The following is a 24,301-nucleotide window of genomic DNA, read 5'->3' as shown; positions in this document are numbered from 1 at the left end:
TTGGTAGTCATTGTTCCAGTCCTTCCTTTTAAAGCTCAGCTGGAAGATCTCAACTTTGCTCTGAGACCAGGAGCAGAGCGAGCAGGCCTGGACTCTATATTAAACACACTGGACAAAATGAAAAACTAGCTACAGAGATAATGATATTTACTATTGACTGTGTGCAATAAATACGTCTCTGTGCTCCTACACACACACACACACACACACACACACACAAAAACACACACACGCATTAACTTAAGCCAGCAGAGCAGCACATACATTGCAGGGTAGCTGGTGATTAGATTTGGTGCTCTGTGGTGCCTGGACGTCAGGCTGCTTTACAGGATTCGACAGTTCTCGTCATGGAGGAAGGACGTACACCACATGGGATGACAAAACACCCACAAAAACACACACACACACACACACACACAAATATACGTATATAAATGCACACACACACACGTGCATATTAAAACAAAGGCAGAAGAAAAACAACCTCCATCTCCTCCCCTTTCCTTTGAGATTTAATCCACCCTGAGAATGTAAGTAAATACCAGCAGCCCCTATCAATTAGAGCAGGCCCGGGCCAAGAAACCTTCATGATAGTGCTGCATAGGTCTCTCTCTCTCTCTCACACACACACACACATACAAAGAGAGAGGGCCTCTGTCTTTCCTGTTAACATATGACTGTATAACAATCCAGAGGTTCATTAGTAATGTATACAGGAGTTCAGGAGTTCAGCAGAGGCCTCTGATCTATTGTAAACGGAGACAGTGAAAATGAAAAAGTCTTCTTGCGCTCCGGCAGCAGGTAAAAGAATATTCTCCAGTGACGGACTGAACTGCGTTAGCATGAAGGTTCGTGTTAACATGTCTGAGCCTCGGCGTGACATCAGAGAGAAGACTGCGGAGGGAAAAGAGTGGGGGAGAGGAGAAATGCTAATGCGCTCGAGGAGGGCAGGAGCACACTCTCAAATCCGCCATGACATTGGAGCTGACACAAAACCGAGGTCTGTGGCTGCAGAAATATCTGCTGGATGAAGAAACGTCTGTGATCCTTCGGCAGAGAAACCTCAGTGCATTAACTTCTCCTCACCTACAGCTGCAACTTCACAGCACAAATCAGCGTTAAGATTTTTTTTTTTTTGCTCAAAAACAGGACTGTTAATCAAATTTATCTGTCCCCATTTTAAGATTATATCATGGCACTTCATTTTCACTTTGATCACAAAGTGCAGTATTTCTAGCTCCAACACCAGCCAGACACTTTGTTTTGATTCTTACTGTCATACACTTGTTGTGATTTTAATTGCAAACATTCACAGATGACAGGAGATGTTCCACATTGGGGAACGAAAACAATTTCCTCTTTGAAAATCAAGCTAATTTGTTCTGTTTCACTTTGCTTTACTTTAAAAAAAAAATAAAAGAATCATTGCTGCTTTAACATCTTGTGTTTAAGTTTATTCACATTACGCAATGAGGCAGATTCAACAAGAACGTTCATGTGAATTGAAAAAAAGACTTCAATATCATTTTATGGCGTGACTATTAACATTAGAGCCTCCAGTAACATCATAAAAAGCCCCGTAGCCTCTGTAAATCACATACATAGCACATTTATAATATCAGTGCTTAAATAAAACTATCAACCTTGAGGTTCTTTGCCCCTAAAATGCTTACAGGTTGGAAAACTATACAAGGTAAATGTTAAAACAACTGGATGGAACCCATAGACAGTTATTGGTTACATGTGTCATACAGAAGAGCACAACAGTGAGAGAAGTATAAATCAGCGGTGGAGAGACAGAAGGAGGGACGGAGGAGCGCGCCTCTGATGTCTGTAGGAGGATATTCAATTTGACTGAGCACACTTGGCTCCGTGGCCTTTTGGAAAAACATACAAGTAAACGGGGTCAAAGTTCAGCCCGAGCTTGCTTCTTCAAACGTGACACTTTACTCACGGCAGATAAGAAGGTCGCCGCCTATGTCGCCCTCTGACTCGTCGAGCTCTTTAAGGAAGCCGCATAATCGTCGTGATTGATTACAACACTTCCTCAAGTTTTTTTTCCCCTGAAAACCTCCCGAGTATTCACGCCATCCAAAACAGACCGAGGCTGTTTGCTGCACGGCCAAAAAACTGTCCAGCTAAGGAGCTCTTATCATACATTACAGTATTAGTTGCATTTACACCCCACTATCCATCACTACAAGAGATAACTACATGCATGCCTCTCATGTATTAATAAGAGCTGAGTGAAGGAAGCACTGCAGAACTGTAATCTCTCTGTGAAATCGAACATTTTATTAAAGAAAGGAAGTAAAAAAAGACAAAACTGAGACAATTAACGCTGTAAATCTTGAGCAGCTTCGGCACTTCTATCCCTCGTATAACCCTCGTCTTTCCACCCCTTTGTCAAACATCTACATCAACTCACTGAGCTCTTAAAGACAAAACTATAACAGCCCTTTAACTTTTTTTGTTGATATTCTTTTCCCCAGAAGAAAGCTTTAAAGTTTCGAGTAAACAATTAAATACAATTTAAATAAAAGAAGATTTCTCACCGGAAAAGAAAAAACAAGAAAGACTGGCATTAAAAACTAACCTTAACAACTGACCTTCTCTGTATTGGAGGACTTGTGTGTACAAACAACAATTTAATGGACACAACCTCACATGCTTCCCAGAATTAACTCACTAATCTTTACATCTGCCTATTCTGCTCTTGATATTATTGCTGTTAATTTGACAGATGTGTGACAGAACACGATTGTTGTGACAGATCTGCAGACCGATTCTGTCTGTTGTTGTTTTTAAAAAGACAGAAATAGCTTTAATCTATATCTATATCTAGTGCTATAAATAATAAATAATGTATACTTAATATAACAGGTAGCTCTACAGTATATTGTACACACTACACAGCTAAAAGTATGTGAATAATCAATGAAGGAATGCCGACACCTGAGCATTACACCCATATGTTATTCCAAAGCCATGAGCTATGCTGCTATAACAGCCTCCACTCTTCTGAGAGACGTTGCCTGCAGAGATTTGCTCCCATTTAGCCACCAGGGTATTAGTGAGGTCAGCCACTGATGTTGGTGGCTCGGGTTCTGCGTTCTAATTCATCCCAAAGGTTTTGAACGGGGGGGTTGAGGTCAGGGCCAGTCAAGTTCTTCCACATCAAACTGGAAAACTGTTTCTGTACGGAGCTGGCTTTGTGCATATTTAAACAAGAAAGAGCCAAACTCTGCTACAAAGTTGGAAGAACATTGTTGTCTAAAATATCCCCGTATGCTGCAGCATGAAAATCCCCTTTAAATGGAACAAAAAGAGTCCAAACTAAGTCTTAGTCTAAGACAAAAAGTATGTAGACAGGGGTTGGGTTGAATATTCAGCACCCCCCCCCCACACACACACACACACACTCTCCTTTCCAGTCCTAGCAGGGTTAATGGGGTCAACGACCTCTGAGCTTTCCACTTGTCTCAGACAGGAACACATGTCAATCACAGTCTCTGTCCATTTTATACCTGCCGCCACCTGCTGCAGGAAGGATTAGCCTCCAGCTCCTCCCTCGCTCTCCTTCATTGTTAATGGAGTCATCCTGCTAATGATTTCTCATCGATGAGCCCACCAGCGGGGTACACAGCCAGCTAAAACCTCCGGGGTCAAACAGGGGAAATGTGGACATAGACGGCTAATCAACTAAAGCTGCCCTGTCCGTACACGGCGAACCGGATCAAGACTCGTACACTCACTGGTTCACAGGCGGGCAGAAACACAAAGCTACAATCAACCCCACTCTATGGGCAGTGATTTGTGTGTGTGTGTGTGTGTGTGTGTGTGTGTGTGTGTCTGCAATAAACGCCAGCTTATTGTTGCGATCACGTTCCACTGGACGTGAGATTCAGGTCATGGAAATTAAAATCATCAGCAAACAGAATTTCTGTGACTGACAATCACAATGTTTTGGAAAGAGAAAACTGGATGATGGAATTGGGAACTGTTGGGTCTCTGTAAATAATTTTTTAAAAAAGGAGTACAGTCTAGACTTTCTCAATTTGAAAAGTTAATAGAGATAATTTCTGTTGTGATTTGGTGTTATACAAATCAAATTGAATTGAATTTAACTGAATTACTGTCAGGAAAGCTTACGTTTGCTTCTGGTAGCACGATGTTAACACTAAAATATGTCTTTAATGCTTGAAACTATTTGCCAGTTAATCAATTAGTTGATTAACAGAACATTTAAATTTATCAATTATTGTAATTTAAGAAGCAAATAAGGCAAAAGATTTTCTGGTTCCAGTGTCTCAAATGTGAAGATTTGCAGATTCTGTTTCATTGTTTTTCAATCAATTAAAAATCATTATGATAAGTTATCTTTCAACATGTTCTTATTATTTATAGCAGCATTTGCTACTATTCCTGACATAATAATTTGTACTTTTTACCTGTTTAATAGTCAACACCAGATATATCATAATGCAGACAATCATTTACAAAAAAAGTTAAGTTTCATTGTGACTTAAATCCATCAGGGTGCGCTGACAGACCCACTATTTCTCCCTATAACACACCTTCAATGATCAGAACTATAATCCCAGCAGCTGTAAACGGACCTCTGTACTTCACCGCCTCCTTCTCCAACTTCACAACAAAGGCTGTCAGAGAAAATTTGATGTTTGTATGTCTACTACGCTAAAAGACCTGTGCATTTAAAAGATAATCACAGCTGAACCGGAGACAAAATAGCAACTGTTCTTTCACTGAGCTCACACCGTCTTTATCGCTCTTTCAGGAAAAACATCAAAACACAATGCTCCCCATTTCCTCTGTCTATAACCTCTGCATCAGTTCCCCTCCCCCTCCAATACACTCTCTCACACACACACACACACACACACACACACACACACACACACACAGCTCACTCATCCACGGTGCAATACCATTTCTCTGAGAGGAGCAGAGAGAGCGCCTCTCTTATCTTCTGCATTTCAGCTGTCTGCGCTAATTCAATAAACTTCAGAGGAACAAAATGAACACAGAAATAACAGAGAGGAGTGTAGTGTGGTGGGGGTGGGTGTGGGGGTGCACAAGGGAGCGGAGAAAGAGGCAAAGGTGGGAGACGAGAACAAGCAAACAAGAAAACCGAACAGGAAAAATGGGGCAAAAGCACAACCAGAATATAGATGCAGAATGATAGAAATTCACAAGAGAGACGCAACAAAAATGAAAAGAAACACGGTAAAAAAAACATTCAAATGAGAATTCATTTTTAAGAATGGTGAATGATGGCCTTTTGCCTTGATGCTTCCCCCTCTTTCTCCCCCTTTACTCCATTTGTTCAGGCAGGGTGCGTCCTCCTCATCCCTCCCATAATGGCAGAGTAAGGCACACAAAGCCTGCGTCGGAATATCAGCACCAGAGAAACCTTCCGGCACAGCGCTGGGAAATAAATTGCTTCTGCTAATGCCCCTTTCATTACGGCAGAGCCCTTAATTGTGCTGCTGACAGTCCGCCTGGCTGCAGGGCTGATGGGAGGAAGGCTGAGGAGACGGGTACCCTGTGGCCCCCGGGGCCAAACACCAACGAGCAGACTGCTGGGAGAATAAACTAGTGGAGTAGTGTTCACCTGGATAGACAACACCGCTCACAACAGAGAGAGTGCACATAAAAAAACCACTAAAAAAACCTGACAGCTTCACCTTACGGCACTGTGTCAAGCAAAGGTTATCAGACATGTTTTGTGAGGCAGCATTCAAATGCTTCCTGTAGCTATTTTCAGACATATTTCCTTGTATCCAGGAATATGCAACATATGTAAATATCCAGCTTTGGAAAACCAAAAAATAATACAGCTTTTAGAAGATATTCTCACACAATTAGAAGTGGGTATTAAACTTCAATACTGTTTTGGTGCGGAGCAAAAACTAAAGATAACTAGTGTGTTACCTAGCAATGGATCGGATTCATAATCTTGTTTTACACATTATTTAAATACTTCTTTATCCGGCCAAGTCCTTGTAAAATGAAAGAGGGCTTGTAGAAAAGCAAATTTATATCTAAAGGTACACTTTAAACGTAGTCCTTGAAACAGTAAGAGTATTACTTTGACAAATGACTGTTAGTTATTAAGGTAAAAACACACATCGCCCGTGCAAAACATACGCAAATACCCGCATCATACCGCTTGTGCAGAGCGTGATGCTGCATGTACCACACAGTTACCCGTCTCTTAACGAAAGAAACAAACAAATGATTCAATGTGAGATTACACAGACCAAATAAAACATTAAGTTGCGGCTTCTCTTTAAACAGAAACACGATTATGAAAACCTACTTAAAAATCATCATTTCTTTTTCCATCAAGATCAATCGAAGCTGGTTCGGACGGGAAATGTTCCAGAAAGTTTTTTAAAAGATGGAAGTGGTCCCAACAACAACTGCAACTCCTCTGATCCCTCCCTGATCATTCACAGGAGAAATTAAATCTCCTCTTCTGAAGGAGGGATTCATTCGCTGATTTCTGAACGCCTTACAGAAAAGAAAAAGAGCGTCTACGAGCTTCCAATGAATAAATATGACTGTGGAAACGAGTCACGTGTATTATAAACAAAACACTGATTACCGGTAAAGGTAAACTCAGCGCACTTCAGCTTGTCACGTTGAGAAGTTGCAGGCTCGGGCCAGCTTTACCTCCATTTCATGTCAAGGGGGGAAGTGACATCATCGGGAGATCGTGCCCCACGATGCCAGGCTCGGGGGGCTCAGGGGCCAAAATCTCAAAGACATCAAAAGGGCTTCAATCTCAAAAACAGCAGACCTGTCCAATGTCAACTGTCACTTAACCCCCCTCCCTCCCCACTACCATCAACTCCACCACCACCACTACCGTCCCGCCGGGCTCCAGCAGCAGGTCAGGGGTGGAGAGGGAACTTAATCAAGGGTTCTCCTGTTACAAAAGCCCCTCCACTCCTGCCGGTGAGCAGCGGCAGGCAGGCAGAAACAAAAGGCCACGAAAATGGGACTGGCTCTTTGTTCACACGAGAGCTGAAGCCTGACTGCTGCTCCTCCACAAACTGTTTGGGTGGGAAAAAAAAGGACAAGGGATGGCGAGGTGAGAGGGTAACAGGAGGCTGCACTATAAATTGGAAATGCTTTTTATTTTACACGCCATTGATTAATAATCATAGATTTCCAGGCTACCGAGGTGTTTTCAATTCCCAAAAAAGTCCTATTGTTGTACATCAATAGGCTGATAATCAGACTGAATTTCTATTTCGTTTTCACTTCATTATTCAGCCTGACATTGTGTTCACGTTGGCGGTTTTCTGTTAGGGAAAGGGGGTCATTTTGCTCTCAGCTGGGTCTGACATATCCGCCCCAACATGTCATTTTCAGTCCACGCAAAAGAAAATGGCTGCTAACTTAAAAAGGTCCAGTGTTTAACATTTAGGAGAATCTGTGTGTTGTGTTTTTGTTACCTTAGAAAGAGTCATTTTTATGTGTGGGTCCTTTGCTGCGGAGTCCAACATGTTGAACCACCATGTTTCTACAGTAGTCCAGAACGGACAAACCAAACACTTCTTCTTCGTACGAGTGTCGCGGCCACCGTAGTTTCTCCAACACGCTTGTACCAGGAGCGTGAGGGTGAGGTTTTAGATGTCACTAAATTCTACGTACTGGTCCTTTAGCGTTTGTTATGTCGATTCAAGAGTCATTATTTCTGCAAGTCGACCCACAACAATCATCATCAGACACACTTTTTTGTTTGGAGCAGATTCTGGCACTGGAGCAAGAAGGTTGGAACGCTGCCACCTTAATCTCGTCTCAAAAGCCGACTGGCTTGGTTGTTTTTCCGACCTATTTGATCTATTTGAATCGATGAAAAACAAATCGAGGGTTGTGGGTAGGGATTCAAAAGGTCTGAAATCAAAGTTTTTCCATTACAAATGACCAATCGCAACCATGTGACCCAAACAAACATAAAGGCGGACCAAGCAGCAGAGAAACCTCACACAAAGTTTCTGTGGACAATCAGAGCAACAAGCAACAGAACAAAACCAGATCAGACAAAAGGTTAGGGAACGAAATCCTGAACTTGTTTTAGTTCCTGAAAGTGGATCATCATCTGTCATCTGGAGACACTTTGGTTTTAAACCAGACGACCACAAACAAGAACAGACCCAGGATAGAGTTTACCTACAGGTTGTAGCTGCACCACAAATAATAAAGTATTGTAACAATTACAGTAAAAAACCGTAACAATGAAAACCTCTGGACTTTGTAACTGGTGCTACTTGGTAAAGCAAAGCAATGAGAAAGTAAAAACAAATGTTTGAACTCAAACATTAAATTCAACAGTTATGTTTCTCAAAACCAAGATAAATGAGTGTTATTTTATAGTTGTGATGACAAAATTTAGCAAAATGGGAAAATAAGTGGAACGAGTGGAAACACCGCAGAGCTTCATCGGCAGCAGCAAAACATGAAGCAAACACTTCAAAAGATAAGGAGGAACATTTAGTTCTTTCTTGTTTGTGCTTCTATCTAAGATCTAATAACTGCAACTATCGCTGGAGGAGAAGGTGAAAAAACAGAGACAAATTAGACAACACGGGGAGTTTTGAAATGTCCACATTTCAGTCAATTTTTCCACAATTAAACTGTCAATTATGTGAGCATTTTCATCTTCAAAGCAACCCCCGCTGCTGAAAGATTTTGCGTAAACAAGGTTTAACTTGTTCATCCACAACATGATACAAGAAAAGACACAGGGTCCATTCTTGGACAGTCCATTTGGTGTTGAAAATGGAGTCACATGAGCAGTAAGGCAACTATTACCAACACATAGATGGAAATGTCCCGTTTAATTATCATCCGAGCACCTAGACCAGCTCGCTCTGCCACGTGACTCAACATGCTGAGCATCCTCCCTCCTTTCAACACACAAACTCATTAATGTAGAAAAAAGAAATGTTGATTTTCCACCGCGTTACAGCCTCAACTGTGAAACTGGCGCTGCCTCTCTCACTGTGCACGACGGATCCCATAAAAAAGAAATCACAATTCCCAACAGTTTCCTCGACCGCATTTACAGCTCTGCTCCAACATATTAGGAAAAAGGAAATACGGCACATAAAAGATTCTCAAGGAGTTCATTAATAAAAACCAGGACGGTGTTAAAATGAATGTGCGAAGGCTTGTGTTCCTCTGGTGCCGTTTCCTCACCAGCTTGTGTCAGAATATCCACGTGTATGGATGCAGGCGGCGGCGTCATTAAATGATTCATACTTACGAGCTCCTCAATTATTCAGAGGGCGGGAATAATTAACAAGGCATCTGGAGGAGAAGGAGTTTGTTAAATGTGAAATATTTTTTTGGACAAGTGGAGGGGGGGAGGGAGGGGTTTAAAGAATTTCCATTTTCCAGCATTAAAATTAATGTATTATAGCTCACGTGTCTTGAGTGAATGATGTTTTATAAAGAGTAAACAACCTGAAAAAAAAGAAAAAACGTAAAGAACATTTTAACCCTGTATGTTCAAAGGCTCGCCATGTCGTCGGGATGCAGCATCTCCTCTGCGTTTACAAGGATTGGCTGCTGAGTTTATACATCGTTTCTAAAATCAGGTAACCACAACAACAGTGCTTCTTGCTTTGTGCAATATTACTCTGATGTGTCCCGATATAGAAAATTAATGGACAAGGCACCATCTTTTCTTCCTCAAAACATTTATAGGTTGTACATAAAGACTCAATCCATGTCACTAAAAGGATTTTGAGTCAATATTCTTCTTTAAATTCCCTTAAAAATGTCCAACGTGTAAAATGTAGGAGGATCTATTGGCAGAAGTGGAATATAATATTCATAGGTATGTTTTCATAAAATAATAATCTTTGTGTTTTCATTACCTCAGAATGAGACGTTTTTATCTACAGAGTCAGCCATGTTTCTACAGTAGCCCAGAACAGACAAACCAAACACTCGCTCTAGTTAGGGCCTTTTTCACGCCTTTTGCAGCCACCGTAGTTTCTCCTAGAGGCTTGCAAGGCTGAGCTGTTTTCAGCTAGTTGCAATATGAAATTTCACCGCTAGATGACAATAAATCCTGCACACTGGTCCTTTAAATCAGGCCCCTCTTCGTGTCCAAAAGTACTAACCAAAATGTGTTTGTAGCACAGAGTATCAGTAACACTCAAGTACTAAAAGACTAGTTTATAAGATTAAAATGTTTGCTCATTTTGTTTCAGAAACATTCATATGCAGCTGCTTTGACAAATTTGGCTTATGAGTTTAGCAGAAAAACATTTGTACATTCCTCAAGGTAAGGAGTTATAACTTCTACCTTCTTAACTTACAAGTTTATTTTGGTATCAGTATCTAAACTAAAGATATTGTATTTACACCAATATTGAAAATGTTCCAGCTATAATGGAAACATCAAAATTTGGATCCGGCACTCAGTTCTACAGGAGTAGATATCTACAGGAGTTACTGCGCTTCGACACACTGCTGACAAGTTGAAATTGAACTTTTTAAACCTGAAATACAAAAACAAAGCTGGTGGCAAAAAGCGGGCAGACTGTGAAACTAAAAAGGGAACAGAATGCTCTGACAGCTGTTAACTCAGCCCACTGAGTCCCACTTTAGGTGCCATTTAGAAAAACTCAACGTGACAAAAACTCAACAACTTGGTGGCCCCTGGTTGCTCTCTCCAGGTTGTCTCACATCGCTGACTCTGGCAGCAAAGGAGTCGGCTTTCTCCACTAACTCTGCTTTCTTGGCTTGCGTGGTGCACGCATCCGGTGGAAATTAAATAAATTAACACTAAAGGCGTTAATGGCGTAATGCAGTTCAGTCACTGAGTGAGAAATGCCAACACATCTGCGATCAAGATCAACCACAAACAACAGCATCCCCTCACAATCTAATGTGGTAGACTTTATTAACTCTGCGTTATTTAGGGTTTAGATCACTTTCTCCCTCCACTGATTCAGGCTGACTTTTTAAGAAAACTACCACAGTATGGCTGATTTCTTCTACACACTTTGCAGTTGTCTAAATGGATAAAACGCTTAACTGGTCACGTTTCTATTTACTAAGATTTGCGCCTAAAAGATCAGTCAATTAATAATGAATTGCAGACAATTTTGATAAATTAATCAGCGTGTATGAAGCAACACTGCACAACATTTGCTCTTTCCAGCATCTCTCTGCTTTTCTGTTTTTCATTATTGTAAACGGGGGATATTTTTGAGGTTTGGACTGTTGTCAGGACAGAATAGACAATCTGAAAACGTCACCATGGGCTGTGAGAAATTGTGACGGTCAATTTACTTACGTTTAAAAAAGGATCAATTGAAAAAAAACAAAAAAACAATCAACAGAGTACTTGATAATGAAAATAATCATTGGGTTGCAGCCTATAATAAAAAATTATTTGCCGCTAACCTTCTTCTGGATTCCAATAACAGGATTTGAGACATCTTAAGACTTCTTTAGTGCTTAAATTCAAGACATTTTTGAACTATTTAAGGGCAAAAATCATAAAATAAAACACCCCCAGATCTCCAGTCGAAAACCCCTTTCAGTTTCAACTCTCTGTCAGTTTGTCCGTCTGCGTCTGTGTGTCGGGCCTTCCCGCAGTCTGGCCCAGATCCTGCTCAAATTGGATTTGAAGCCATTAGTGTCCCAACTCGAAGCATATGTTCCAAGTTGCTGAGCATTTCATTTCACGAGACGACGATGAGGGGGCAGAGGGAAGAAAGAAAGAAAAAAAAACACACACAGACGGCGCAGAAAAATAAACCAGACACAAACAGGGCTGGACTGAGTCTGTCGCTCACTTACAGACAGACAGAGAGAGAGAGAGACGTCCCATGCTCCCGAAGAAAGCCCACTTTGACTTCAGGGTCACGTTCCTGAGCATTAGCCTATAACTGCCACTGTGTGTGTGTGTCAACCTCTGTGTACACGCTCTTACATGCATGTTTTCATATGAGGTTCAGAGAGCGATACCTTCCACACCACACAAAAGGCGCTGCTGTACTCCATCACAGAAATCTAAATATTCTGTCTGGGGGGGGGGCATTAGAGCAGGGATTGTATTTCAAAAGGCAGGCAACCCCCTCACTCTCTTTGCTTTAAAAGAAGCAACAACTTTTATTTATGTCCAAATGCCGTGTGGATGCAAGTGAGTGAGAACCCCCAAGCAAAGTCGGATCATTATCTCTTAAATCTAAACAAGCCTTTACTTTCCCAGAACAGAGCGCGTATTCTATAAGCACTTAAACATAGCGGGGGGATGGGCTTATAGGAGTGTGTGATCCCGGGGTTCCCAGTCCTGAGTTTAAGAATGGCAGGGTAAAACACTGCAGGCTCTGTGGAAGCCAGGAAACAGCCTAATGTATTTATCCAAACACATATCTGCTTGAGAGGCCCCACGGCTTCAACACATCCCCTTTCCTTACTGGGGCTTCACCTCCGAACACTACCACAGTGAAAATGGAAAGCCCAGCAGGACTGTACAACATGCACTACAAATGATTATACTGATTATGTAGATAAACAGCGGGGTTATATGTTCCAAGTTTCAGGACGTTTTAACGGCATTTCTGCACCTTAAAGACACACTGACAACCTTTCATTTTTCATGGCTGTGAGTTTTTCAGACCAGCAGGAGCTGAAAGAAATCTTGTTTTCACTCCTGCTGTCTGACTCTTAATACATCCTTTTTTTTACTAAACACACCTAATAAACAGCTACTTCTTTTACAAGGCAAACATCATCCACAATCTGTTCTTGTTTGTCGTCATCTGGAATAAAACTAAACCGTCTCCAGATGATAGATGATCCACTTTTTAGAAACTTGATCATTGTTGGGGGTTTTCCTCTTCAACATCAGGCAGATTCATTCTTTTCCCACTTTGCTTGTTTGTCCTTTTATTCCGACAAAGAGGTTTTATGTAAGGTTTCTCTGCTGCGTCTGCAGCTGAACTTCACGAAAAGGTCAACCGGTGAAAGGCTGCAGAATTAAAGCCCTGAGATGAACCATACCTAGACTTTCCAGGGAACCGAAAACAAAACCTGTCAACGTCAATCGCAGAGGCATAAAATAATAATAAATCTAAAAATAAGCGGTGAAATTTCAGCCAAAATGGAACCTTTTGCGGAGGTCATTCTGTCATGTTCTGTAAAGCCTGAAAATATTGTTTGTACCATCTGTTATTTGCCTCGTCATACGGAAAAAAAAATTGAGGAAGCCTCTTCAAACATCAAACTAGAAACTGTTTCTGGTGAACCCTGTGCTGTCTGCCGTGTGTTAACTGCCATTCAGATTGAAGCGTCTGACCTGATTTATTGCCGTCTTTGTCAACCATTAAAATGGACTGACGTAACACAAACGGCTAGGTGACCTCGTCTCCTTTTCCACATTCATCTGCGCCCGTTGTGCTGGCAGCACTGCTTCACAGCTGAGGAATCCCAAAACAACACAGTGGCACAATAATGTGAACGCTGCCAGCAGCGGGGAGGAAGGTAAGAGCTCCATTTAGCTGTTTACACAATTCCATAATTTAACCATCTCCCCAAAATAATCCTGTTTACATGAACACGATTATCCAGACAGAATTGTGGGAATCTGAGTGTTTGAGGTAAACAAAATTATAAAAAAATAACAACTTGTTTGCCAGATGTTGTTGATGCCAGAAGTGAGGTTGTTCTTCAGTCTGCACAGATCTTACACTGGTGCCCAAGTTTTCCTCTAGAGCTCTAATCTGTCTCCTTTATGTATCTGCATAATCTAATCACGTCTGGCACGACGTTGTACGTATCATCGGTTCAACTCGACGCAGACGCCACTTCCCTTCCACTTCAACGTAACACGAAGATCTGCGCACACGTGCAACCTGAGCGCCGTTCACGGCGAAGGACTGACTACGGGAAAAGACTGAACAGCATTTCCTGTCTCTTGTCCATTCATTTCAATTAAAAAAAAACTCCATTTATGTCTCTAATTCTGCTTTACTTTCAGATCAGATCAGATCAGACTGACATAATTATGCAATAAGAGATGCAGTAACTCAATTAATGTTAGTCCCTTTAGATATTTGGGCTCAAAGGCAAAAATATATGTTTATAAAGTGCTGCTGTTTTCTGGAACACTGTCTCAGGATCAATGCAGCAACTGGTAGAGACGAGTCTTAAACTTGCGGTAAAGAAACTGTTTGTCAATCATAAGTCTGTTTGTGCATCTTTTTTAACTGGACTTGACAATCCGTGGAATTGCTATTTTCCTTTTCTAACTGCGTTTTTATCCTCAACAATTATATTATGTGTAAGGACTCGAGGATTGCAGTGTTGTATTTACATAACGTTCAAATCTGTCTGTAACAAAGACTACAATGACACTCGTGTAGCGTGTTCGCATGAGCTCAATTTTCTCACATTGATGCCTGTTCAGTGTGTGACTTTCTAAAACCTAAATTAACGTCAAGTTGTTCTGAAGCGTAAAATCAGCACCGACACGCTTCATATTTAATTATGTCATATTTTTAAATATTTTATTTATCCCTACTTGTTGCACGTGTAATGCAGAAGGTGCCAAAGAGGAATTAAAAAGAGGCCGTAGGAACGTGTGTCTGCTTTTCTTCAAATAAAAATAAATAGATTGTGCATCTAAAAGCAGCCAAATCCCACCGAGATTACCCAATAAAGAAAAGAGAGCAAACTAAAATGATGTGACAAACAAATCCACTATGACAATGAAAGCAGCCAGCCTTGATCTTCTTCAATCACTTCCTGTCTCTCCTGCAGGTTAACTTTTTTACAAAACACGCTCCGTGAGTGTAAAACACCTCAAGCACACTGTGCACGTAACCACAACCAACAATCACTCACAAGCCTTTTTATAAAAAGCTCCAAACTGCTGTAATTGGGAGACGACACAAAGCACACAAACACGCTGCTCTGTGTTAAAATCTGTCCACAGATGAAACACACACACACACACACACACACACACACACACACACACACACACACACACACAGTGCTCTGATGAGTGTGTACGTGGCGAGGGCTGACGGGTCACAGCGCTCTGACCCACTAATGAGAGGCAGAGAGTAACCACATCAGACAAGAGCAATGCTAAGTAACTGGTCTGATAAATAAATAAAGAGAGCGCCCTAATGCGGACAAAGTGTTCATGCACCACAATGACAACATGGCACAAATGATAACAGTCTCACAGAGTGACCGCAAGGAACAGCGGCGAGCCGGCCGCGACACATGACAGGCAGAAAAAAAACAAAAAACTGCAGAGTCAGTAAAGCTCAAATCTGCGTGAACCGCAGAAAGCATTCGGTTGTCAGTGTTTGTGCAATATGCTTCACCTGCCACACTCCCTGCACACTTTAACAGTAACATTTTATTGCCTTAAATGTCACACAGTGCAGTTTGTGGACTCTCAAAGTTTGTCCTCGCTGGCCACCATACCCTCTCTGAGCTTGAGCCAATTAAATCAAAGTATAAACAAAGACTCTGCATCAAACTGGATGCTGATTGGCTTCCTGCTGCACCTTAAAAATGTCTTAATTTCTGCTTTTTCTTTGCACAGTCTGGATTATTAACTTGTTTAAAACTTCATACAAAAGCGGTCTGAAACTACCAAAACATAAAATGTGAAAATAAATACAAATAGATTTTTAAAAAAAGACTGAATGAATGTATATTTAAAACGTTAGATGTCTTAAATGTGTCCATATATATTTGATTTAAGATTTAAAACTGGCAGGATAAAAAAATATATATGTGAATTCACAATAGTAGGTACAAAAAATATCCTGAATTCTTACAAGCTCCTGGCAGGTGATCCACAAAGTGTGTGTGTGTGTGTGTGTGTGTGTGTGCACTTACATGTGGACATGTGGAGGTTGGAAGCGGCTCTGGTTGATGTTGTAGTGTGTGAAGGCCTGTGTGGGGTTGGAGCTGTACTCGTCCACCGTGATGGTCACTTTGCCATGAGCCATCCTTCCGCCGTTTGGACATGAGACGCCGTTCGTTCACCGGGATTCAGCAACGAGCCGTGCAGCGGTCATCCTTCAGGGCCGCTCAAGAAGCCCAGGAAGTCTCCCAGCCAGCAGCAGCAGCAGCAGCAGCGACCCAGGCAACCAACTCGACCACGACACACTGCAGTCTGCACCGACAAGAGCAAAGAGACACACACACACAGCTGCTTTTAAATGGGACCACAAGGCATGCAGCAGCTTCTGAATACACTGATAAGAAGGTATTTTACATTAGAAGAAAGCACAAACCTCCAGGAATAAATTCATACTTTTTCACTGTTGTTAAAAACGCACAAGCAAAAAAAATAAAGAATAAAAACAGATGGCATGAAGAGCTAAATTACTCTGGTTTGAAGCAGAGCACACATAAAAGTAATGTCTTATTCTATTCATTTATAAATGACAGTATATACACACACTCTCTGCATGCTGCACAGACAGTTGTCCTGTTTGGTTTCAGAGCACAAACAGAGGCAATATCCCTTTTGCTGTGTCACAATTTGATTTTGGAAGCAGTGAATCCCTGAAACAGCTCATTCTTCACGAAATCCCAATTAGAAAAAAGCAGCGAGGCAACTTAAAAAATAATTAGAGATTTATTCTACCATTTCAAACAATCTGGCATTTTACGTTAAGAGAATAGAAATTCTTTCAAGAAGACTGTTAAGGCGACAATTTACAATCTGGAAAGCACGTTTTTTTTTTAATTGCTGCTCTGCTGCTGAGAACCCAGTTGGTTTTAATGCAAACTAATATATTCAAATGTATTAAAAAAAAGAAATTACTGCAGGCATGGCCTCTTGGGCATTAGGCTGTTGAAATTAAACCAAGCAAAAAAAAAAAAAAAAAGCTGCAGGCGGTGATCAAATTGTTGCAAAAACCTTCAGTAAAACAAGAAATTCTCCACAATGCATCCACACAACGCTTCACAATCACACACAAAAACACACAAAAATAAGGCAAAGTTCTGCGTTCCTGTTGCCCCAGGCCTGGTGCAGCTAATCTGCTCCAACATATACATATACGCACAAGACTAAATCATCTCTTAAAACTCTTAAAAGCAGCTAAAATGTTGCACAACAAGTGTTTGTTTGTTTGTTTGTTTGTTTGCATCCTCACTCACCGGGCTGCTCGCTGTGTGTCTCCTTGCACCCTGAGCTTCCCTTCCTTGTCTGACCTCCCTGACTGACAGTAAAGTGGCCACTGTGGGCTTGACAGGCTTTTTTATACCAGACCTCCTGATGCAGCCAGGAGAGCACAGGAGAGAGAGGGAGAGAGAGGGAGAGGGAGAGAGAGGGTGGAGGGAGGGTTAAAAAAGGGAAAGAATTGCACCTCAATTTAACAAATGTCATTTTTTTTAGGGTAATCAACAGCTACAGAGTTCACTTGATGGTTAAATCCTGTATATAAACCTCCAGTTGTTGAATATCTTAAAGGAAACAATTTGACGTAGAAAAACTGTCCTATTTTCAACCCCCCCCAAAAAAAAAAAAAAACCCACCCATTGATTTATGCTTTCTAGGTCAGCTAGGATGCTACTTCCTATGATGTGTGCTATGAATTTAAGTCAGAAAGATTTATGCCAACCTAGAAAATTAAAAAAGAAAAAAAAAAGAAAGAGGCTCCTGCAACAACGCTGCAAAGTAAAAAAATAAAAATTACATCCAACTCCAAATGAATCCTTGTTGCTGCTGCTGGCTTTTGCATAAGAAAAACAAGTTTGCAAGATCTTCTTCCATGCAGGGGGGGGGGGCTCCAAAAATAAAACATTTTAAGCTGCCCCCCCAACCTCCTTTACACACACACACACACACACACACACACTTCACCTCAGCTCTGTCCCAAAGCTAAAATCTGAACTACTGCTGCTGCTCCTTCTTACAAAACATGCAGAAATGTAGGCCGAAAAAACTAAAAGGACGGATTTGTGTGCAGCATGCTTCAGAGTGTGTGTGTGTGTGTGTGTGTGTGTGTGTGTGTGTGTGTGTGTGTGTGTGTGTGTGTCAGTGCCTTGTCTGTCTGTCGGCTATACAGTAGCAGCAACTAGCTCTCTAGCTTAGCCTGCTAAATAAAAAATAAATGCCTTGGCAGAAGATTTTTTTTTTTTTTTTTTATTATGCAGGCTGTAGCTTCTATAAAGGCGGTGCACACACACACACACACACACACACACACACACACACACACACACACACACACACAATGTCAGTGCTGAATACATACACAGTTACACACACACACAACATAGCTAACTTCACGAGTAGGAACCACTCCGGTAAGCAGCAGCAGCAGAGAGAGAGAGAGAGAGAGAGAGAGAGAGAGAGAGAGAGAGAGAGAGTAAAGGCGAATAAATTGACCCTTTCTGATACCACACACACACACACACACACACACGTTGTATGTGTGTGTGTGTGTGTGTGTGTGTGTGTGCTATGCGCCGCCTGCAGAAATGTGCACAAAAAGATTATATAAAAACACAAAGGTCCGTTGCGATCCTGAACTCTGCTCCTGGAATAATAATAATAATAATAATAATAATAATAATAATAATAATAATAAAACCAGCCCTAAAGGTGGTCAGTGTCACAGCACCGCCGCCGCTAACCTCCTGCTCGTCCTCGTGAAATGACAAGCCACCTTTCAACCGACGGCTTTGTGTCAAGAATTTATATTTCTTTCTTCCTCCTCTCTCTCTCTCTCTCTCTCTCTCTCTCCTCCGTTTCTCTCTCTTCCCCCCTTTTCTCTCTCTCTAAATCGCCTCCCTCCCGTCCCCCTTCTTCGGTTCTTAAAGCAAAGCGGAAAGGTTGCTCTACCTTCGTCGTGTGTGGGGTTTGTTTTTTTTTTTTTTTTTTTTAGGTTTTTTTTTTTTTTTTGTATCTGGCCGGAGAAAGAGTGCCGGGTCGGGGTCGCCCTCTACGCGGCGGCGGTGGCGGCGGCAGCGGCGGCAGGAGCAGCAGCAGCGGCGGCGGTGGTGGTGGTGGTGGAGGTAGTGGAGGGACGCGGGTCCATGCGGCAGCAACAGGGGGAGGTTCGAACGTTCGCTGTCCGGGGGTTGCGGCAGTCTGGGCGGGTAGGGCAGAACCTTCGACCCGGCGGGACCTCGGCTGGCTCCTGTGGAAAAGAAACCAGACAAGAGAGCGAGAAGGGGGAGAGAGAGAGAGAGAGAGAGAGAGAGAGAGAGCGGTAGAGAGAGAGCCGAAGAGAGGAGGGCGAGAGATACTGACAGACAAGAGAGAGAGAGGGGGGAGAGAGAGAGAGTAGACTCGGTCTGACGGAGGGGGGAGCCGGAGTGCAGTGAGTCGGAGCTGCCACTGGGGTCAGAGAGCAGAGCGAGAGCAGGAGCGAGCACAACCCCCCGCCACCTCCTGTGCGCGCGCCCTCACCGGCGGGCACGCGCGCAGGAGAGGGCGCGAGAGAGAACGCGAGGGAAGGAGGAGGGCGCTCGCGCAGTCCCCGCGCTCAAACACCGTGCTGCATTCACTTGCTGTCGGACATCAGCCAACTGCTGTTGATGTGGACATTGTTGTGATTTTTAGGGATAAAAAATTATTAACTGATGGGTGGAAAAGGTATATTTATGTTTTTAATAAAAATAGACTATTAATAGAGTTTCATAAAGGGTTTGTAATCCAATACAGTTACTAAATACCTGTAGTCAGTTAAATAATCCAAGTATCACAGTATTACAGTAACGTAACTTGATTACTTTCTGTTGCTTTCGGATTACCTCGACAAAAAAATATTTTAAAAATTGTTAAATAATCCCCATTTTTACTAAATGTAACTGTAATCTGATTACATGTTTCTTTCTATTGTAATGAATTACAGTTACCCTTTTTTGTATCCTGATTACGTAACTCGGTTACATGTAATCTGTTACTCCCCCCAAAGCCTGATTATAAGGTTTGCTTTTGGTTTTTAACCTTTATTTATTCAGGGACGTTTCTCTGAGGTTGTAGCCTCTCTTTTGATCACACCTGGAAGCTCAGCTGGAGCAGTTGGGGTTGAGGTTGAGGGCCTTGCTCAAGGGCACCTCACCAATGTTAATGAAGCACAACAAACTCACCACTAACCTTTTCCCAACCACAGCCCCAAGGCTTTAATGTAATGGCGTTATTAGTGGTTAATAAATACCTTTTTTAGTTTTGCTTTCAATAAGTTATTAGTACCACTAACTAATATAGCTGAAGAGTTTATAAATAATAATTAATAACTTATAAAAGCTTAATAAATCAATTTGTTGAGGTTTGGAAATATGTAAAGCCAAACTTATGACCACTTAGCTGTTGCATAATGTAATTTTTAATAAATATCACCACGTTCCACATTAACCAATTACTGATAATGAACTGATATTTTTTGATGGTGACTCTGCATTGCTTGGGAAAACTTTGTCATGTTTTCTTTCGTGCTAACTTTGTTCGTTATAAGTCATTTGTTAAACTAACATTTACAGATTAGTAATAAGATATTATTGTGTGGGTTGCCTGGTAACTAAATCTTTAGTTGATAAGGAAAACTTCTTCAAAGGACCATTTTCTTCTTGCTGTACCTTCTGGAAAAGTGAACATTTACAACTGCAGACTTGACAGATTAAATATGAGTTATTAAGTTTTATAATTGCAGATGACGTACAAACATTTGCTGGAGGAGGATGAACTGAAGCCTTTAGGGAATGTTTCACAACATGGCAACCTAAAGATGATATTTTAATTGCTCGTTACTGATCTATAACCCTTTAAAAAACGTGCCTTATTAGAAAGCGGTACCAAACTTGTTAAAACATCTTTCTCTTTGTTCAGAAAGTAGGTGAAAACATGAGGTTTGAGTTCTCAAATTAGAAAACAACCTCCAAGGAAGCCCCTCAGCATCCTGAAACACTGAAAGCAGAAACATCCACCCGAGCTCCCAAATTGACTGTTTTCCCTCTGCGTCTTCCATCTTTGCGCGTCTTCTGTCGGCCCTGAAGAAAGGTTTTTACTGTGGTTTACCTCAGGCTGCAAGGTTCATGACATGGCATAATAAGAAGGTTATTGATTTTATCCCATGAAATCTTATGCAGTATTCAACATTTTGGCTGCTGCACCTTGAACTCAGCACATACCGCCTCATTTGTGAACCAACACGCGTCCTGAAACTAATTGATTGTCTTGGTCTTGATGGACACTAACAGTGAAATCCTGATACAACAGATGCATTTTTTAAATCATTATTGAAGTGAGTGGGGCGTCTGAACGCCGACAGGTTTTTGAGCTGAATGTTTGTTTAAGCGTCAGCTAACATACAAGTTCCCATACTGAAACGCTGTACATTAATTCAGTGCTAATGCTGACCTGGAATATTTCTTCATAAGATCACAGATGTGTGGGGGAGACGGCGCCAGAGTCTAGAAGGTGTTGTAAAATCTATGATTAGAAGACAGCACGGCCCCCTTTGGGTTCACGAGTAAACAATACTAATGAGTACCTGTGGGAGTCCTTCGCACTACCTGAAATGGGGCAACACAGTTTCCAAACTGGGAAAAACCCTGCAACTTGGATTACTGGGTGTAAAAACAGCATCCTGATCACCCGGGTTTAACTCGTGGATTATCAGTTTGCTGAATTATATATGAAGTCTGGGAGAAAGTTGGTCTTGAACTGAACCATTTTTGCTCAAATGAACAAACTCATCCTGTAATTGTGGCTCTTCAGTCTTCACATTGTTACAGCTGTCAAATCAGAATTAGTTATCCTCTACACAATGATTTGTTTCATAAAATATTCTAAGCTCAAAGGTTTACTAGTTTTAATACCTTTCAACTGCCTTTTGATCTATAGACTTCTTGATTTCCAGTGGTGGAAACGTTGAAATATCTCAACAACTGGAGGAAATTTGTGGTTTTCTCTTTACTTTTCCTCTAAAGCCATCAAGAGGGTGACATTTTTGGGGGTCTTGACATAATCCAGATGACCTGCTTGTGAGATATTGTTTAAGACTTTCATGGTTCATGGCCCTCCCTCCCATTCAGACAGATTTCCCCCCCAGTCCTGGATAAGTTTGGGTCAAACAACACTGTTTATGTAATATGGAGCAGAACACAAACTCTGGTTGAGTACGATTAACACAACAGGGCTTTATTTAAAACTAGTTGGTGGCTGATGGCGGAGGAGAAGGGGCGGGCAGGCTGGCTGAAGTGCAGGTGATGATCCTGAATTACAGAAAAAACAAGGTTAAATACGCCAACACGGGGGGGGGAGAACGTCACGTCAATTCCATGAGACAGCCGAGAGAGTTGCTACCAAAACAGGCTGAAACGATGTGTTGGAGAGTGGATGAAGAACCGGGGTTGATATACTGCCGGAGCGATGAGTTGATGGCTGAGCAGTCAGACAGGTGAGCAGGTAATCAGGTCCTCAGGCAACCAGGGAGAGTGGGAAGAGTCCGACAACACACAAACACAGACAGACAGACAGGAACACCAGGGAGGGGAAAACACTAGGAACTACTAGTGTCTGGAACTGACCATAACAGGAGTGGGTTGTAGTCGATGACTGGACAGAGGAGTCAAACCTTCTTGGCCGTTAAGGCATTTTTGTACAAACTACTACTTCTTAAAGCTTTTGTAGATTCAAAAGTACATTTTATTGTTTTCGGTCTATCCAGTTGCGTCCAGAATCATTCTGGTCTGCTCCCACTGATGAAGCACTGACTCTTCATTTAGCTCCAGCAGCAGGTCGAGGTTATCACCAGATGGATTGGCACAGATCTTTGTACAGACATTGAAGTTTCCTAAAGGATAAATCATTATGACTTTACTGATCCCCCCCTCTGACTTTCCCTCCATGAGATTCACATTTGCTGTTCAAAGTGAAAGGTCTCAACAATTGTTGAATGTGTTGCAGATGTTTTTATGTTTGTGAACTTTGGTGACACCTCAAAATGTGTCTAATGTGTCCTTGGCATTACAGCCTCTCGCAGTCGCTGTAGCGAGGTTGTAGACGTGTCGTCTCGTTCTATCTGTGGTGTCAACTTCAAACTACTTCCAAACATTAGTCTGCAGATTGGTGTCATTGTTCAGGGTCTGGACTGTAGCTGTCTTCCTCTCCAGGCGTCGTCCTGTCTTTAGGGAATACCAGCAGAGATCTTAAGGTGTTGGATGGTTTTACGGTATTGAATTTCACTGTTGATAACCGAATGATATCTACATTAAACACAGTGTAACAGCCGACCAATCACGACTCAAATGACGTAAAGCATGCCAGCTGTAAGTTATTGTCCACTTCTGGAAAATGGAGGCGTCCCAACAGTTCCATTGTAGTTAATGACGCATCGTATCTACATCACATCCACAACTGTTCTCCACATGTGCATCACATATGCAAAGAATGAATGAAATACAGCTTTGAACATAAGTTTGCACACTCTGTACATGACAACAGAGGTAGAATTAGCTGTTTCTATAATGGTACAGCTGTCGTGTGACGGTGACCAGCTTTCCCTTATTTCTTAGTGACTAAACGTGATATTATTATGTTAAGGACAGCTTCAGTTTTATTCTCAGTGAGCTTTATAAGCCCTGCAAGTGGGAGTGTAGTTCTTAATGCATTAGCTGTGATCTTTGTTAAGGAATAAATCCAATAACCAGAGAAGAAGGCTCTCTGGTCAAAAAAATGGAGACTCTAAAATTACCTGCATTGTCTGTACGAACACGGGCAGAGGAACAGAAAATGGAGGGTATTTGAAGTAAGAGCTTTAAGTAACATTAAAGTGCAAGTACAATTGGATAACTTACTGTCTTTGGTCTGCAATAATTTATTGGAATGATTCCAGGAAACTACTCATAGATAAAATCTGTTTAATCTCAGATTAAACAGGCAAAGTTTAAATAATGGATGACGGATTAAATGCTGCCTCTTTTGTCCTTTGTGGAGTGACCACAGTAAAAAGTCTTATACTGGCGTAGGAAATACATCCTGTTATAGGAGGAGATGCCACTCTTGTTCTCATCAGGCGTTAGCTGCTCCTCATCTATTATTTTATTTTATTAGATATTAGATTATCACTTACATTTCATAAAATGGAAATTGCCTTTGTTTATTGGTTCGTACGGTGCTCATTTCACTCCACTCAGTTCTAATCCTTTAATCCTATAAAACCTTGTTACTGCATGCGACCTTTAGCTGATAAAAACAGGAAAACAAAGTAAATTAGGTTTCCCCCCTCCCAAAAAAAAAAAAGAAAAATTG

The 24,301-nt window shown here is 41.6% G+C and overlaps 1 protein-coding gene across 3 annotated transcripts in view; it reads right to left on the bottom strand.

Moving 5' to 3' along the window:
- Positions 1 to 19,444, bottom strand: part of mpped2a (metallophosphoesterase domain containing 2a) — a 67,873-nt gene extending 48,429 nt beyond the window's left edge. Inside the window, exons 1-3 of one of the 3 annotated variants that reach the window (XM_051379345.1) lie at positions 18,887 to 19,444; positions 17,197 to 17,311; positions 15,922 to 16,201 (exon numbers count right to left, since the gene is read on the bottom strand). In XM_051379345.1, the coding sequence (XP_051235305.1) occupies positions 15,922 to 16,034 (113 nt within the window). In that variant the 5' untranslated portion in view covers positions 16,035 to 16,201; positions 17,197 to 17,311; positions 18,887 to 19,444. Of the gene's footprint in view, positions 1 to 15,921; positions 16,202 to 17,196; positions 17,312 to 17,660; positions 17,809 to 18,886 lie in introns of those variants that run through there. The other 2 variants (XM_051379346.1, XM_051379347.1) reach the window with 2 other exon arrangements.
- Between the last annotated feature and the right edge of the window lie 4,857 nt (positions 19,445 to 24,301).

Source organism: Dicentrarchus labrax, unplaced genomic scaffold (genome assembly GCF_905237075.1).
Source record: "Dicentrarchus labrax unplaced genomic scaffold, dlabrax2021, whole genome shotgun sequence".
NCBI lineage: Eukaryota > Metazoa > Chordata > Actinopteri > Moronidae > Dicentrarchus > Dicentrarchus labrax.
Note: the sequence above shows the minus strand (reverse complement) of the source record. Positions and strands in the feature narration are given on the sequence as shown.